General features: G+C 41.4%; 2 protein-coding genes across 4 annotated transcripts in view; one reads left to right on the forward strand and one right to left on the reverse strand.

Moving 5' to 3' along the window:
• Positions 1-7,346, forward strand: part of LOC111962606 (protein arginine N-methyltransferase 8-B) — a 48,604-nt gene extending 41,258 nt beyond the window's left edge. The window contains exon 10 of one of the 2 annotated variants that reach the window (XM_023985817.2): positions 7,200-7,346. In XM_023985817.2, coding sequence (XP_023841585.1) covers positions 7,200-7,223 — 24 coding nt within the window. In that variant the 3' untranslated portion in view covers positions 7,224-7,346. Of the gene's footprint in view, positions 1-886; positions 3,231-7,199 lie in introns of those variants that run through there. The other variant, XM_023985816.3, reaches the window with a different exon arrangement.
• The window catches only part of LOC111962605 (EF-hand calcium-binding domain-containing protein 4B-like), a 38,428-nt gene continuing 26,236 nt past the window's right edge, over positions 5,293-17,484 (reverse strand). For both annotated transcript variants that reach the window (XM_023985814.2, XM_070443152.1), the window contains exons 9-18: positions 17,185-17,256; positions 16,565-16,613; positions 16,259-16,344; positions 15,504-15,837; positions 14,564-14,696; positions 13,185-13,266; positions 9,321-9,435; positions 7,283-7,384; positions 6,726-6,802; positions 5,293-6,240 (exon numbers count right to left, since the gene is read on the reverse strand). In XM_023985814.2, coding sequence (XP_023841582.1) covers positions 6,156-6,240; positions 6,726-6,802; positions 7,283-7,384; positions 9,321-9,435; positions 13,185-13,266; positions 14,564-14,696; positions 15,504-15,837; positions 16,259-16,344; positions 16,565-16,613; positions 17,185-17,256 — 1,135 coding nt within the window. In that variant the 3' untranslated portion in view covers positions 5,293-6,155. The remainder of the gene's footprint in view (positions 6,241-6,725; positions 6,803-7,282; positions 7,385-9,320; positions 9,436-13,184; positions 13,267-14,563; positions 14,697-15,503; positions 15,838-16,258; positions 16,345-16,564; positions 16,614-17,184; positions 17,257-17,484) is intronic.

A 17,484-nucleotide genomic window follows, 5' to 3' on the forward strand; every position in this document is an offset into this window, starting at 1 on the left:
AAAGGCCCTAGCCCCTACCTACTGCATGATAGCTAGAGAACCAGGCCCCACAGGGATAGGTACAGGTCATACTGTCACGGGCGTTTAAAGGAGTGGACCAAGGTGCAGCGCRATTGGAATACATAYTTTAATTCAACGAAGAACACTTAACAAACAAACCGTGAAGCCAATGTAGTGTTCACAGGCAACTAAACATGGACAACTACCCACCAAACCAACATGGAAAATGGCAACCTAAATAGGCTCCCCAATCAGAGACAACGATAAACAGCTGTCTCTGATTGGAAACCCACTCAGGCCACCATAAACCTACAACCCCTAGACAAWACAAAATCCCCATAGATAACAAAAACCCCTASACAATWCAAAAACTAAACAAACCACCCCTTGTCACACCCTGCCCTAACCAAATAATAAAGAAAGCAAATATAACTTAAGTCAGGGCGTGACACATACATATAMTATTTGTACTTGTTTTGTCTATCAAAATAAAGTCAAAAAGACTAATATCGTCATTTCAGGCAGATAAAGCATTTATTCTATCATTATATAGCTAGAAATAAACTCAATTCCACTGCTACTTCTCCACAATAGACAGCTTGTTTTAATCATCTTTGTGATAAAGGTCAAAGGAGAGAAAACACTGATCAGTCCCAGACCAAACAGGAGATGATACAGAGTCCTGTAATCCACCCTCTTTCCTCATCTGTAGAAATTGCCTGTGTGAGAACTCTGTCAAGCCCATGTTCAGGTGACAGGCCTGAAATAAGAAACGTTTGATTTAACACTCACTCTGATTTCTCTCTTTCCCCCCTGGTGAATTCTCTCTGTCTCTTTCTTTCTTTCTCTCTTTCTCTTTCTTTCTCTCTTTGTCTCTGTCTTGCAGCGTGACTTGGACTTTACCTTTGAGTTGGATTTCAAAGGACAGTTATGTGAGGCAGCCATCTCCCACGACTACAAGATGCGTTAGCTAGGTGTCCAACAGGGAGAGCCGGTGCGCAGTGCTGCCTGCAGCCCCACAAACACAGAGGGAGGCAGAGGCACTCCCCTTAACAACAGACACTGAGGAGAGAGAATGGGGTGGAGGGAGACGAGAGAGTGGGATGGAAGAATGAGAGAGGTTGAGAGGGAGATGGTGGGATGCAGGAATCAAAGAGGAGATAGAGGGATGAGAGAGAATAGATGGAGAGGAAGGATGAAAGAGAATGGATGGAGAGAAATGGTGGGATAGGCCAGATCAGAGGAATCAGGTGATGATGAGAGAAGAGTACAGGGGTGGCACTCCAAGCAATATCAACATGCCCACATCAACACCTCTCACCGGCATTTTTTTAATTTAACCTTTATTTAACTAGGCAAGTCTTAACTGTTAGGCCAACTGTTCAGAGGACAACTTTGAATGTAACACCTTGTGAATTCAAGAATGTTCTAGTCATAATGAATGTTATTGATTATTTATCTATATTGTATGTTATCTTGATTTTGTTCATTGTTCTTCCAAAATAATCAGGCCACAGGATTAGTTAGCACTTTTTAAAATGTCTTCATTTTCCCTCCTTTTTTGGGAAAATATTTTCTGTGAGCTTCAGTGTTTGGAGTCCATTATGATCAGTTACTGTACTTTGCATATATATTGCATATAATGATACTTTTTAATATTCTACATCCTAGGCCAGTATCTTCTATCTTCAAATATACTTTTAAATTACCCAATTTTGCATGTTTGTAAATAATCTTCACCATATCTGATAGTGCAGTAATTAAATGTATCGGCCAAGAAAAATTCAGTGCTGCATAATAATGTATGTGTAACGATGTGAATAATAGTGTGTGTTTGCAATCAGGTCATGTACTGTAGCTTTTTGGGAGTGTGCAATATAACAGTATGAGCGCTCATACATTTGCGCAGCTTGCACTCCAAAGTGTGGTCTGTGGTTTCTGTTAGAGCTGTGATGTCGGTGTTGTAATCTGCGTAGTCAGCGGCTCTTGTCTAGATGCCTGCAAAAGCTCCTGATTACAAGGCCTACCCCACTGGGCAGACACTGATCTTTAATAATAACCATTGTCTCTTAAATTCTGTGTACACACTGAAGCCATACCAAGAAGTGGAAAGTGTGACGCAGCATTTAGTGGGTGGGGCCTCACATCAGTAGCTGCTGCTCACTGAACTTCTCTCAACTTGAGGGCCTTGTAGTTACCATGCTTTCCCTGGCTCTGCTGATCTCGGGTCAGTGACTGGCCTGTCCTCAGAGCCTGGCCTAGCAACTGTCAGCAGTTAGTCCTGTCCTTAGATCAGTAGCAGAGAGTTAATTCCAGCCTCTGCTCAGCGCTGGAGTTGGACACTCAGGCGGCAGCTCCTTCCCTTCACCTGTGCTCTTACTAACTCTAAGGTCATCGCCAAGGCAACAACTGGAGGTGTCCTCCAGTCCAACTGTGTGACCTCCCCTCACAGTTGTGTAGTACTGTTACACCATCCTTCCTTACCAAAGACATTCTATCTGCAGCCAAGATACAGACGCTCTTCCATGCCTCTCAATGAAGCTCATCAGCACAACACTTATGACTGTTCAGAAGACGTACAGTGTGACATGCCATGTATGAATAGACTAGTGGCTAGTAATGAGTGAGTGACATTTGGCTCATGTACAATATGTTCCGTAAAGAGTCTGCGGTTTGATCTAGAAGGGCAGGGACCGGTAGTTTCATGTTGAGAGAGCTGTCTCTTGTGAGCAGATAGTATGTCTTTACCTTTTTTGCTTTTGATCCAGTATCAACGTGTGTATGTCTAGCACAGCGTGTGAAATAGAATAAAAAAGCAGAATATTATGAAGAAAATCTAACTGAAATAGTATCCACTAAGTAGATTGCGTGCAATAGCATGCATACAACACTGTTGTCTTTGGAATTAAGTCAGTGATTTAAGCTAACGAACTTTAATGTTTACCCTTCAGCAGATATAACACTTGCTAAGTGTTATTCCTGTTTACCACTCATGGCAATCATTTAATTATTTACACCTGGTAACCTGCCTAAGTACTAAAACATGGTTACCACTAGTTCATTCAAGTCAGCTACTGAAATTGTGCTATATGTTCATTTTGTATGACAATTACATTTTCAATAGAGTTTAAAAATAGTGCTATTCAAGCATTGTATTGTATTGTTAATTTTACCTGCTGTCGTGTAAGAGTTAAATAAAAGTTAAGCTAAAGACTAACATTGTCCACTAGGTGGCATCTGTAATTCAAGTTTTCACAAGATCCCTGAAATATACAATATCCATTTATTATTCAGAGAAACCATAACATTTTTCATATTTACATTTTCACATGATTGTGCAAGAACACAGGTACAGTAACGTGGCACAAATGCAACCGGGTTGGTTAGTTTAGAGTGGCCATAGCACACTGTCAAATACACAAGAGATACTCTACACTGGAGGACCCCAAAGGATGATTTGTCAGTGTTCCTCAACATCCCAGAACATACACGTACTAATGAYACCTCCATTGTCTCATAGGTATCTATTGGAAGCTAAATTACTATACTGTACAAGTGCAGTGATGGTGTMCATTACAATATGTTATATTTACAACAAATTCCCAGCGGGAGCACAAGATAATTTGTTCAACAATACTTGGTGCTATATCAACTTTTATGGAATTATTATGAGAAATGTTTTAGCGCGTCCACAAACAAATACTTTAAGAGATCTGGTTATGGAAAAGGCATATCACTTGGCAAGATTGAGCAAACAACTGCAGTTCAACAGACAACTCCTTCATAGAAATAACACTGCGCCAATTACATAAAAAAGCCAAATAGTGGTGACAGTTTGCATGCAGACGCTTTGATCGAGGTACAGTATGGCAGAGCTCTACTACCGGCCACTCATTGCAAAGGCATTTCTATACACATAGTTGACTTCTGGACAATCATCCCCACATACAACAGTAAACCTTATGTTTGAGAGAGGCTAATCTAGTAACAAAATTGATCTGAGATAAATAGAGTCAAAATCTGACAAATAATATGAACTCTTCTTTACTGTTGGAAATGTTCAAATGGTTCTGAACAAAATCCACATTTCACAAATTGTCGAAAACCTAACCCAGCCATAAACAAAGATTTACTTTCTTAACTTTTATACAGTATATAACTCACTGTTGGTTTTGGCTTAGCTGGTTGAAAATACATTTAATTAAAAATAAATTGTAGTTATTAGGAAAATACATCTATGATATTTTAATAGTACAATACTGTCTTTTTTTAAATTTAATTCTATTCACCAATGGTAGTGTCATCCCATAGTCTGGCTCTTTCATGGTGTGAAGTGCTAAGATAACATCTGAAAGAGAGCTGTTTTAAAAGCCACAGACTCATGAAAACAGGTGTACAYACTGCATGTGTAGAGAGAGAGGGAGTTAGACCGAGAGAGAGAGACTGAGAGACCGAGTGAGATCGAAAGAGGTACAGTTGAAGTCGGAAGTTTACATACACTTAGGTTGGAGTCATTAAAATTAGTTTTTCAACCACTCCACAAATTTCTTGTTAACAAACTAGTTTTGGCAAGTTGGTTAGGACATCTACTTTGTGCATGACCAAAAGTAATTTTTCAAACAATTGTTTACAGATTATTTCACTTATAATTCACTGTATCACAATTCCAGTGGGTCGTTGTGGGTACGTTGACTGTGCCTTTAAACAACTTGGATAATTCCAGAAAATGATGTCAAGGCCTTAGAAGCTTCTGATAGGCTAATTGACATCATTTGAGTCAATTGGAGGTGTACCTGTGGATGTATTTCAAGGCCTACCTTCAAACTCAGTGCCTCTGCTTGACATCATGTGAAAATCAAAAGAAATCAGCCAAGACCTTCCAAATGCCTGAAGGTACCACGTTCATCTGTACAAACAATAGTACGCAGGTATAAACACCATGGGACCACACAGCCGTCATACCCATCAGGAAGGAGACACGTTCTGTCTCCTAGAGATGAACGTACTTTGGTGCGAAAAGTGCAAATCAATCCCAGAACAACGGCAAAGGACCACTGTGAAAGAGCTGGAGAAACAGGTAAAAAGATTCTAATCCACAGTAAAACGAGTCCTATATCGACATAACCTGAAAGGCCGCTCAGCAAGGAAGAAGCTACTGCTCCAAAACCGCCATAAAAAAGCCAGACTACGATTTGCAACTGCACATGGGACAAAATCGTACCATTTGGAGAAATGTCCTCTGGTCTGATGAAACAAAAATAGAAAACTGTTTGGCAATGCACCATGCGTTATGTTTGGAGGAAAAAGGGGGATGCTTGCAAGCCGAAGAACACCATCTCAACCGTGAAGCACGGGGGCAGCAGCATCATGTTGTGGGGGTGCTTTGCTGCAGGAGGGACTGGTGCACTATATAAAATAGATGGCATCATGAGACAGGAATATTATGTGGAAATATTGAGGCAACATCTCAAGACATCAGTCAGGAAGTTAAAGCTTGGTCGCAAATGGGTCTTCCAAATGGACAATGACCCCAAGCATTCTTCCAAAGTTGTGGAAAAATGGCTTAAGGACAACAAAGTCAAGGTATTGGAGTGGCCTTCACAAAGCCCTGACCTCAATCCCATAGAACATTTGTGGGCAGAACTGAAAAAGCGTGTGCGAGCAAGGAGGCCTACAAACCTGACTCAGTTACACCAGCTCTGTCAGGAGGAATGGGCCAAAATTCACCCAACTTATTGTGGGAAGCATGTGGAAGGCTACCCGAAATGTTTGACCCAAGTTAAACAATTTAAAGGCAATACTACCAAATACAAATTGAGTGTATGTAAACTTCCGACCCACTGGGAATGGGATGAAAGAAATAAAAGCTGAAATAAATAATTCAATCTACTATTATTTTGACATGTCACATTCTTAAAATAAAGTGGTGATCCTAACTGACCTAAAACAGGGAATTTTGACTAGGATTAAATGTCAGGGATTGTGAAAAACTGAGTTTAAATGTATTTGGCTAAGGTGTATGTAAACTTCCGACATCAACTGCATTGTGCTATAGATCCTTGAGTTCCTMAGGACCGGAGGTTAAAATGTACAGTGAACATCTGAACAGGTACACTATGGTGTTGTGAAGACAGTAACTAATAGCCATTTTGTTGCTAGCAGCAGGACCTCTTCTGTGAAGGGCTGTTCACCAGATGGATCGTTTTCTCTTTCTCTCTGTCCTCCTGCTCTTTCAGAATTCTAGAAGACATAGCAGAAGAGATTTCACCCAGAAATGCGCCAGTCATACATATACTTCAGGTTAATTGTTTATTATTGAGAGTGAGAACTCAACCTCTATTACAGTGACTTGACTAGAGAAGAAATTGCACACAATATAACATTCTGATCCTATTATTGAAGTTCTAGGATAAAGTTATGTACTACGTGTCTAAAGTGTATATTTAGGAATGATAAGMTTGGTCATTGTTTTCTTAATCTTGCCGTGACACATTTGGCTTAATGTGAGTCACTGCAGACCGCATAAAGCCCAGTTTGGACTATGTCCAAGCAGACAGTTATTACATTTTTGGCCTGACAGTATTAAGTTTGTTTTCCCGTCATATATAGTCTTGTTAATTAATGGCTTAAATTAAAATGACAAATAGTGTTAAGACAATAGATATGTGGAAGAAGTAGGAATTATGTCCTGTTAAAAATCCCTCACAGCACTTTACTCAACTCACCTTGCCAAATTTACCATTGAGTCTACCACGTTTTGTCCGGAACAAGCACTGCACTCGTAGAAAATCAACTGGCAGTCCTGCAAAGGAGATTTGATAAGTCTTTACCGGATGACAAACATGAAGTCAATGGGATGTACAGACCAGCGCTGTGATTGCAAGCGGCTGTAGTAGGTCTATCAGTCTCCTCTCCCACACAGCCATCTCCTAGTACTCAGGCCTCTTTAGTAGCATTAAGGTAAACATCATCTGGACTAATGGCCATAGGAGCAAAATGAAAAAGAAGAGCAGCTCTTGACTGATCTGAGGCACTTAGCAATTATCTATCACCATAGAAACTACAGACCCAAAGAAAGGAAAAAGAAAACATAGATGAAAGAAGGATGTAGGAAGTAGAAAAAAAATCCTGGGCCATATTAATAAGACCACACACAAGTCTCGTTAAAAAGCCTCATTTTGTTGCTTTTACTTATTCAGGGAGAAGATCTGTGGGCACTGTGAAGCCTGTGGGTTGAAGACTGGACCATTAACAACGCCCAGGGAATGGCTGATAGACAGACCTTGGCTAATTTTTCACCCACTCTCGTCTGAACCTTCCGCTCACTCCCCTTGTCCATTTTGTTCCCCAGCAGCATGATGGGAATGTCCTCGCCAGCCCCCTCCTGTGAAGAGAGAGGAGATGATGGACACAGAGGCATTACATTAGGGCTAGATCTCTCTCTCTCTCTCTCTCTCTCTGGTAGTACATGACAAAGCTGGCTTTATCAGTATAGTGGACATGATGTACTCTGAACTGTGTCACTGAATACGTAACGATATTGAATGGTAACATGTATCGTGCCTCTACAGATATCCAGTATGAATTACAATAAGTAGCACATTTGATCTGGTATTGTATATCAATGTTATGTAGGCATACAGTGAATGTGCTATTGAGCAGGAGGAGGCCCTCAGTGCGATCTACATTTTTATGAGCTACAGTGGCAAGAAAAAGCATGTGAACCCTTTGGAAATACCTGGATTCCTGCATTAATTGGTCATAAAATTTGATCTGATCTTCTGSTCTGCTTAAACACACAAACAATTATACGTGTTCATGTCTTTATTGAACACACCGTGTAAACATTCACAGTGCAGGGTGGGAAAAGTATGTGAATCCTTGGATTTAATAACTGGTTGACCCTCCTTTGGCAGCAATAACCTCAACCAACTGTTTTCTGTAGTTGCGGATCAGACCTGCACAACGGTCAGGAGGAATTTTGAACCATTCCTCTTTACAAAACTGTTTCAGTTCAGCAATATTCTTGGGATGTCTGGTGTGAACTGCTCTCTTGAGGTCATGCCACAGTATCTCAATCGGGTTGAGGTCAGGACTCTGACTGGGCCACTCCAGAAGGCGTATTTTCTTCTGTTGAAGCAATTCTGTTGTTGATTTACTTCTGTGTTTTGGGTCGTTGTCCTGTTGCATCACCCAATTTCTGTTGAGCTTCAATTGGCGAACAGATAGCCTAACATTCTCCTGCAAAATGTCTTGATAAACCTAGGAATTCATTTTTCCGTCGATGATAGCAAGCTGTCCAGGCCCTGAGGCAGCCCCAAACCATGATGCTCTCTCCACCATACTTTACAGTTGGGATGAGGTTTTGATGTTGGTGTGCTGTGCCTTTTTCCTCCACACATAGTGTTGTGTGTTCCTTCCAAACAACTCAACTGTAGTTTCATCTGTCCACAGAATATTTTGCCAGTAGCACTGTGGAACATCCAGGTGCACTTTTGCAAACTTCAGACGTACAGCAATGTTTTTTTTGGACAGCAGTGGCTTCTTTGGTGGTGTCCTCCCATKWACACCATTCTTGTTTAGCGTTTTACGTATCGCAGACTCGTCAACAGAGATGTTAGCATATTCCAGAAAGTCTTTAGCTGACACTCTAGGATTCTTCTTAACCTTATTGAGCATTCTGCACTGTGCTGTTGCAGTCATCTTTGCAGGATGGCCACTCCTAGGGAGAGTAGCAACAGTGCTGAACTTTCTCCATTTATATACAATTTGTCTTACCGTGGACAGATGAACAGCAAGGCTTTTCGAGATACTTTTGTAACCCTTTCCAGCTTTATGCAAGTCAACAATTCTTCATCTTAGGTCTTGTGAGATCTCTTTTGTTCGAAGCATGGTTCACATCAGGCAATGATTCTTGTGAATAGCAAACTCAAATGTTGTGAGTGTTTTTTATAGTGCAAGGCAGCTCTAACCAACATCTCCAATCTCGTCTCATTGAATGGACTCCAGGTTAGCTGACTCCTGACTCCAATTATGATTTGGAGAAGTCATTAGCCTAGGGGTTCACATACTWTTTCCAACCTAYACTGTGAATGTTTAAATGCTGTATTCAATATAGACAAGAAAAATACAATTTGTGTGTTATTTGTTTAAGCATACTATGTTTGTCTATTGTTGTGACTTAGATGAAGATCCGATCAAATTTGATGACCAATTTATGCAGAAATCCAGGTAATTCCAAAGGGTTCACATACTTTTTCTTGCCACTGTATGTAGTACTATGTCAGAGGTGAGCAGTAAAGTGTTTGGGCACTTCCTACCTGTACACTGGTCAGCCACTGCCTCACTGCGGTAAAACTCTGCTCAGCAGTGATGTCATACATGACTATCACACCGTCAGCCTTGCGGAAGAACTGCTTGGTGATGCTGCGATACCTGAAATCAAATAAAATAGTATTCATCATATGCTTCTTAAACAACAGGTGTAGACTAAGAGTGAAATTCTTACTAACGGGCCCTTCCCAACAATGCAGACAGAAAGAAAATAGAGAAATAAAAGTAAATACACAAAGAGTAACGATAACTTAGCTATATACACGAGGTACAAGGATATTGTAGTCATTTAGCAGACACTCTTATCAAATCAAATCAAATTTTATTTGTCACATACACATGGTTAGCAGATGTTAATGCGAGTGTAGCGAAATGCTTGTGCTTCTAGTTCCGACAATGCAGTAATAACCAACAAGTAATCTAACCTAACAATTCCACAACTACTACCTTAAAGGGATAAAGAATATGTACATAAAGATATATGAATGAGTGATGGTACAGAACGGCATAGGCAAGATGCAGTAGATGGTATAGAGTACAGTATATACATATGAGATGAGTAATGTAGGGTATGTAAACAAAGTGGCATAGTTTAAAGTGGCTAGTGATACATGTATTACATAAAGATGGCAAGATGCAGTAGATGATATAGAGTACAGTATATACATATACATATGAGATGAGTAATGTAGGGTATGTAAACATTATATTAAGTGGCATTGTTTAAAGTGGCTAGTGGTACATTTTTACATAATTTCCATCAATTCCCATTATTAAAGTGGCTGGAGTTGAGTCAGTATGTTGGCAGCGGCCGCTAAATGTTAGTGGTGGCTGTTTAACAGTCTGATGGCCTTGAGATAGAAGCTGTTTTTCAGTCTCTCGGTCCCTGCTTTGATGCACCTGTACTGACCTCGCCTTCTGGATGATAGCGGGGTGAACAGGCAGTGGCTTGGGTGGTTGTTGTCCTTGATGATCTTTATGGCCTTCCTGTGACATCGGGTGGTGTAGGTGTCCTGGAGGGCAGGTAGTTTGCCCTCGGTGATGCGTTGTGCAGACCTCACTACCCTCTGGAGAGCCTTACGGTTGTGGGCGGAGCAGTTGCCGTACCAGGCGGTGATACAGCCCGACAGGATGCTCTCGATTGTGCATCTGTAGAAGTTTGTGAGTGCTTTTGGTGACAAGCCRAATTTCTTCAGCCTCCTGAGGTTGAAGAGGCGCTGCTGCGCCTTCTTCACAACGCTGTCTGTGTGGGTGGACGCAAGATTACCTGGGGTAATTTTGCGTCCACTCCAGGGCCCTGAGCTTAGTGATGAGCTTGGAGGGTACTATGGTGTTGAAGGCTGAGCTGTATTCAATGGAATGCATTCTTACATAGGTATTCCTCTTGTCCAGATGGGATAGGGCAGTGTGGAGTGCAATTGAGACTGCGTCATCTGAGGATTTGTTGGGGCGGTATGCGAATTTGAGTGGGTCCAGGGTGTCAAGATGATGGTGTTGATGTGAGCCATGACCAGCCTTTCAAATCATTTCATGGCTACAGATGTGAGTGCCACGGTGCATAAGTCATTTAGACAGGTTACTTTGGCGTTCTGGGGCACAGGGACTATGGTGGTCTGCTTGAAACATGTACGTATTACAGACTGGGTCAGGGAGAGGTTGAAAATGTCAGTGAACACACTTGCCAGCTGCTCAGCGCATACTCTGAGTAATCCATCTGACCCTGCGGCCTAGTGAATGTTAACCTGTTTTAAAGGTCTTACTCACATCAGCTACGGAGAGCGTGATCACACGGTCATCTGGAATGGCTGGTGCTCTCATGCATGGATCAGTGTTGCTTGCCTCGAAGTGAGCATAGAAAGCATTCAGCTCATCTGGTAGGCTTGCGTCACTGGGCAGCTCGTGGCTGGGTTTCCCTTTGTAATCCGTGATAGTTTGCAAGCCCTGCCACATCCGACAAGCGTCAGAGCTGATGTAGCAAGATTCGATCTTAGTCCTGTATTGACGCTTTGCCTGTTTGATGGTTCGTCAATGTCGTTGATGCACATATTAATGAAGCCGGTGACTGATGTGGTACAATCCTCAATGCCATTGGATGAATGGCGGAACATATTCCACTCTGTGTTAGCGAAACAGTYCTGTATCTTAGCATCTGCTTCATTGGACCACTTCTGTATTGAGCGCGTCACTGGTACTTCATTTGAGTTATTGCTTGTAAGCATGAATCAGGAGGTTAGAGTTATGGTGAGGGAGAGATTTATATGCGTTTCTGTGTGTGGAGTAAAGATGATCTATAGTTTTTTTCACCTCTCGTTGCACAGGTGACATGCTGGTAGAAATGAGGTTGGACGGATTTCAGTTTTCCTGCATTAAAATCACAGGCCACTAGRAGCGCCGCTTCTGGATGAGCATTTTTCTGTTTGCTTATGGCCCCTATACAGCTCATTGAGTGCAGTCTTAGTGCCAGCATCGGTTTGTGATTCTAAAAAGACTGCTATGAAAAATATAGATTAAAACTATCTTGGTAAATAGTATGGTCTATATATAGCTTATCATTAGGTATTCTAACTCAGGCGAGCAGAACCTCGAGATGGCACACCAGCTGTTGTTAACAAAGAGACACCTCCGCTCTTGAGATTACCTGACGCTGCTGTTCTGTCCTGCCGATGCATGGAAAAACCAGCTAGATGTACACTGAGTGTACAAAACATTAGGAACACCTTCTCTTTCCATGACTGTCCAGGTGAAAGCTATGATCCCTTATTGATGTCACCGTTTAAATCCACTTCAATCAGTGTAGATGAAGGGTAGGATTTTTAAGCTTTGAGACATGGATTGTGTATGTGTGCCATTCAGAGGATGAACAGGCAAGACAAAAGATTGAAGTGCCTTTAAATGGGGTATGGTAGTAGGTGCCAGGCGCACCGGTTTGAGTGTGTCAAGAACTGCAACGCTACTGGGTTTTTCACGCTCAACAGTTTCCTGTGTGTATCAAGAATGCTTCCCCACCCAAAGGACATCCAGCCAACTGTGGGAAGCATTGGAGTCAACATGGGCAGCATCCATGTGGAACGCTTTCGACACCATGTAGAGTCCATGCCCCAACGAATTGAGGCTGTTCTGAGGGCAAAAGGGGGTGTTCCTAATGTTTTGTACACTCAATGTATATTATCCATGTCCTTGTTCAGCCACAACTCTGAGAAACATAAGATATTACAGTTCTTCAGGTCCCGTTGATAGGATAGTCTTGAACAGAGCTCATCCAGTTTGTTCTCCATTGATTGTAGAGGCGGTTTATGTACTCGCCAATGTAGTTTTGTCAGGGTGCCCGCATGCCAGCCTCTCTTTTCTCTGGGATTAGGGTCTGGTCCAGAATGAGCACTATGTCCTGTGCCTACGACTTGTTGAAGTAGAAATCTTAATCCAAATCAAGGTTATTGATCGCTGTTCTGGTGTCCAGAAGCCCTTTTCGATCATAGGAAACGATGGCAGAAACATTATGTACAAAAAAGTTACGATCAGCGCAAAAAAAAWWWWWWWTTKTAGAATTGTTCAGGAGCCTGTAAAACGGCTGCTATCTATTGCAGGACCATTCTGATAGTCCTCTCCTGAAGTGGTGGAGAAGTGAGTAATTGTAAGACTGAGAATTCCCCCGTTTGTACTTTATCCTCATGCACAACATTACATGTCATTTGATCTTTTAAAACTTTTGTCTCATTATTAAAATACGTAAAAATATTGACATTTAACCATAGTAGCAGTAGTGCGCCATACAGCCTAACTGCATGTAGCAAAATAAAAGCTGCTGAGGCAAAAGGTTGAACATGTGTAAATCCACCCAGTAGAGTTCCCACCTCTCCTGTCCTGCTGTATCCCACATCTGCAGCGCCACCTGGCTGTTGTCCACCCGTATTGTCTTCACACTGTAGTCTATGCCTGTTGATGATGCAGGACAGACAATATATCATTAATCWGATTTAAGTCACTTATTGTCACTTATAGTCATTTACTATCTTTTGCMTTACAATAATATTTTGTTCCTGTAACTTTTTATCCATATTCATTTTCAAAAGTAAACCCATTTTCAGAAATGATGGGCACGTAATAAGATACAAAAATGATAAAAGGAACCAAAAATTGATTTCCGGGCTAAATCTGGATAAAACAAGGAACTTCAAAGGATAACATGTGGAACTTTATATGGCAATGTCCTTCTCTGAGTTTCTGATATTTACTTATCCATTGATGATTCCAATCGACTACATTTGTCCCCAGTGCTCAAATAGAAACGGAGGAACAACATGTTTTCTGTCAATGCTTGCGTCACAATTGCGTCAACAGGAGTTGATCGGATATTGTATATTGTTCTAAAGGGACCACACAATTCGAAATCTATCTGACTTTCTCAACAACAACAAAAATACATTCTCAGAATTGTATGACTATTTTGAGAATCAAATGCTTCCAAACAGGGCCTAAATAGAGAGGATATGAAGAAATGTGGAGCTGTTTGTACCAGGCTGCAGAATGACAGGAGAGGAACACTGTGACTTCACAAGCTGTTTCATGTGGCGCTGTTTGGTCTGCCTAGCTCTACTGGTAAAATTACAAGATCCCCAATACACTTAAAGTGCGCTTGATTCATGTCTACAGAATGGTGCACTGACTTACGATGGGATTGCACAGCACTGTATGAGTGAAAATACTTAATTGAATTAAACCAATATAAAATGGTATGGTGAGTCATGACATAATTGAGTATGCTCTCAGTCACACACAGAACAAACTCGTTTTGGGTGTGCAACATTAACCTACAGTACAACAGAAAGGCCAATCGGAAGAATCCAAGTCATGGTCAGTGTGAGTCAAGTCAGTCAATATACAGCACCACAATATGGTTTCTCTGCTTATTAGGCTGTGGCCTATAAGTGCAAGATCAACACAACATAATCAGCTTTCCACAGTGTTAAACAATCAGCATCTTAAAGTGCTTAGTGAGTAAAGCCAGTGTGAGAGGGAGGGTGAGGTCAACCAGCCACAGGACTGGGGCTCGGCTCTGGGTCGTGTTCATTAGGGCACACCGTAGCGAAACATTTTTCAACGTAAAATAAAATGAGAGATTCTTATACAACAATTCCAGGTAGTTCCTGTTTCAGTTGGTTTTGTTCCATTGGTGCCTAATGAACACAACCCTGCTCTGCTGTAAAAAAGGAAGCCTGGAAAGGCCACTCACCGACGGTGGCAGAGGTGCCTGGGTAAAAGCAGTCATCACAGAACCGCCTGAGGAGGGAGGTCTTCCCCACACTGGAGTTGCCCACCAGGACGATCTTAAACAGGCGGTCTGGGGCCAACGCTGCAACCTCCTCCTGGAAACACAACACAGAGTGAAAGAGGGATGTGTGTGTTAAGAGTTCATATTATAACTTTCATCCAACTCTTTCAAACTCACTATGTACTCAAGTCTACTTTTCCTCAAGTAATTACCAGGATAATTCAGATTGCAAGTATCCAATTCGATATATACTGGGAGAGAGTACACTACAAACAAACAGTACACTACAAGAGTACACTACAAACAAACATGACATGGCAACAAATATTTGAGCATTGAGCAGCAAATTTGAAAATATTATGAACACTGCATAATTAGCCCCCTAATTCCAAGAAACTCCACAACTATTATCCTATTATATTATTCTGTTATAGTAAAACAAAGTTCTTGAAATACATAGTAATTTTCTAAAATCGACAGTAAATCATGGAAACACTCTTTCAACAAACACTAATACAAGTAGCTAATCTTGTTTATGAGGTTCACTGCGGGGTCAACTCACTCAAAGTGAGAAACCCAACACCTGTGACTGTTTTGTTCCTATCTCAGGTCTGGTCTGTTGGAAACACACTGTGCTGTACATCCACCTACACTCCTCCCCCACACCTCTCTTTACGGGGTCAGGAGAACAAACAAAAACCTGGTGACCTACAAACGACCCTGGAGGGAACATAATGTGAAAATGCTGAACAATCTCTTTMACTTCAAATGGAGGATAACTATGCCAAGCCAACTGAATCCTTCTAGTCTTTTCAGTAGACGGACCACAATGTCTCTCCACATAATTTCAAACCAACACTGATGTTGTGTCTCTATCTGAGCCCTTGTCCTACATGCTTACATTCCCCATAGTCTCCTTTCCGACAGGCTGGCCCCTGGGGGATGTAGGCATCTCTGTCTCTCTGGTGTCAACTGGCTGCTGCTCCATCGTTGGAGAACTAGGAGGATGTATAGAGGTCATCTGTAGCTCTATGTGCTCTTCCTCCTCGGCCTCCTCATGCCACTCCCAGAGCTGAGTCTGGTAGTTATCCTGAAGGAGCTGGGGTAGGTGGTCCTCCTCTATGGAGATGATCCTCTGGAGGGGTCTGGAATCCACCACGTCCTCCAGGCTGTAGCCATTCACTCCACCCGGACTCTTCCTCTTAGAGTGGGGGAGCACTACCTCCTCATCCTCACTGGAGAGACAGGGATGAGATGGAAATTGATGGGGAAATTGGCTAACAAATGATTTTTATGGAGTACAATGGTATGGATGTAGAATGTGAATTGACTTACAGGCATTTGCATATATTAAGAACAATGTAAATACTGTACAGACACGTTCTACACAGAACTAAAACTGCAGCCCTATTGAGCAGCTTTCTGTCCAACATGTGAATTACGTTTCATGTGCTCTGTTTGACTTTTTGCAATGCCACCTACTTAGAAAATATGAATCATTCACTATTAATAACTATTCAAACTACAGTCATATTCATACTGAACAAGAGTGTATTGTAGGTGAATTGAACGTTTGTATCAATTAAGGCTTCCATAACAGCACCAGGCACTATCCATTCAATTTGTATTAAAAGCCTTTCTAAGCAAATAGTATACCTAAAGGCCTTTCTGTCAAAGGGATTCATAGTTTTTGATCCAGGCCTCGGGTTGCAAGCAGGATTTTTAACAGTATTCCTCAGTTTCTGCAAAACARCAAAAGAAAAACAAATTCATCTGCAATTTGATTGCAATTGGATTTGATTTAAAATGTTTTCTAGATTCCATGCTTTTCAAGGAATCATGTTTTTAGGTTAGTATCTATCAAACTTGATAGAAACAGACATACAGATACTGTAGATAGATAGAAGGGGATTTCACGAAAAGAGAATGATTAATAAATACATTGCACATGTGTATACTTACTTGATAAGAGCACATGTCTCGCTCATCTCGTAAGTGCTTGTTCATTTCCCTGAAGATAATATAACAAGGAAGGGGTTCATTGGAACAGAAATACATACTTTCTAAGCACTATTATAAATTGGATGGTTCGAGCACTGAATGCTGATTGGCTGAAAGCCATGGTATACGAGACTGTATACCACAGGTATGGCAAAACTTTTAGTTTTACTGTTCTAATTACATTTGTAAGCAGTTTATAATAGCAATAATGCACCTCGGRGGTTTGTGGTATATGACTAATTTCCCACTGCTACGGGCTGTTTCCAGGCACTCCGCATTGCGTCGTGGTTAAGAACAGCCCTTAGCTGTGGTATATTGGCCATGCACCACACCCCTCGTGCCTCATTGCTTTAGTATAAAACAGCTTGAGGAGTTTGCCTGAGGTCAATGCTATCTGTTGGATTGATGTGTGGCCTTGGTTTGTAGTGAATATAACATAACCTTCAGTATTGTACAGTATGATCATTGCTCCTTGATTTGGAGAGTAGTGGCTCTGAACTGATATACAGTAACCCACTGCCCCTCTCCTAGTGTGTGTGTGTGTGTGTGTGTGTGTTTGTCTGTTCCATCTCCACTTTTACCTCAGCAGGTCAAGTTGTTTCAGCAGGCTCGCTCGCTCCCTCTGCAATCCCTCTGTGACCCGGTACATCTCCCTGTGTTGGACAACAAATACACATATTCATGTTATAATATCAATATTTCATTAGGATCCCCATCAGCTAGCAGCTGCTACTCTTCTTGGGGTCCAAACAGAACATAAAACATTATATAATACAGAACATTAACAGACAAGTACATCACAAGGACAGAACTACATCAACATAAATTAGGTATAGAGGCTTTTATACATTTATGCCTTCATAATCATGTGATTTATAGAC

The sequence above is a fragment of the Salvelinus sp. IW2-2015 genome, linkage group LG4q.1:29 (assembly GCF_002910315.2).
Source record: "Salvelinus sp. IW2-2015 linkage group LG4q.1:29, ASM291031v2, whole genome shotgun sequence".
Classification (NCBI taxonomy): Eukaryota; Metazoa; Chordata; class Actinopteri; order Salmoniformes; family Salmonidae; genus Salvelinus; species Salvelinus sp. IW2-2015.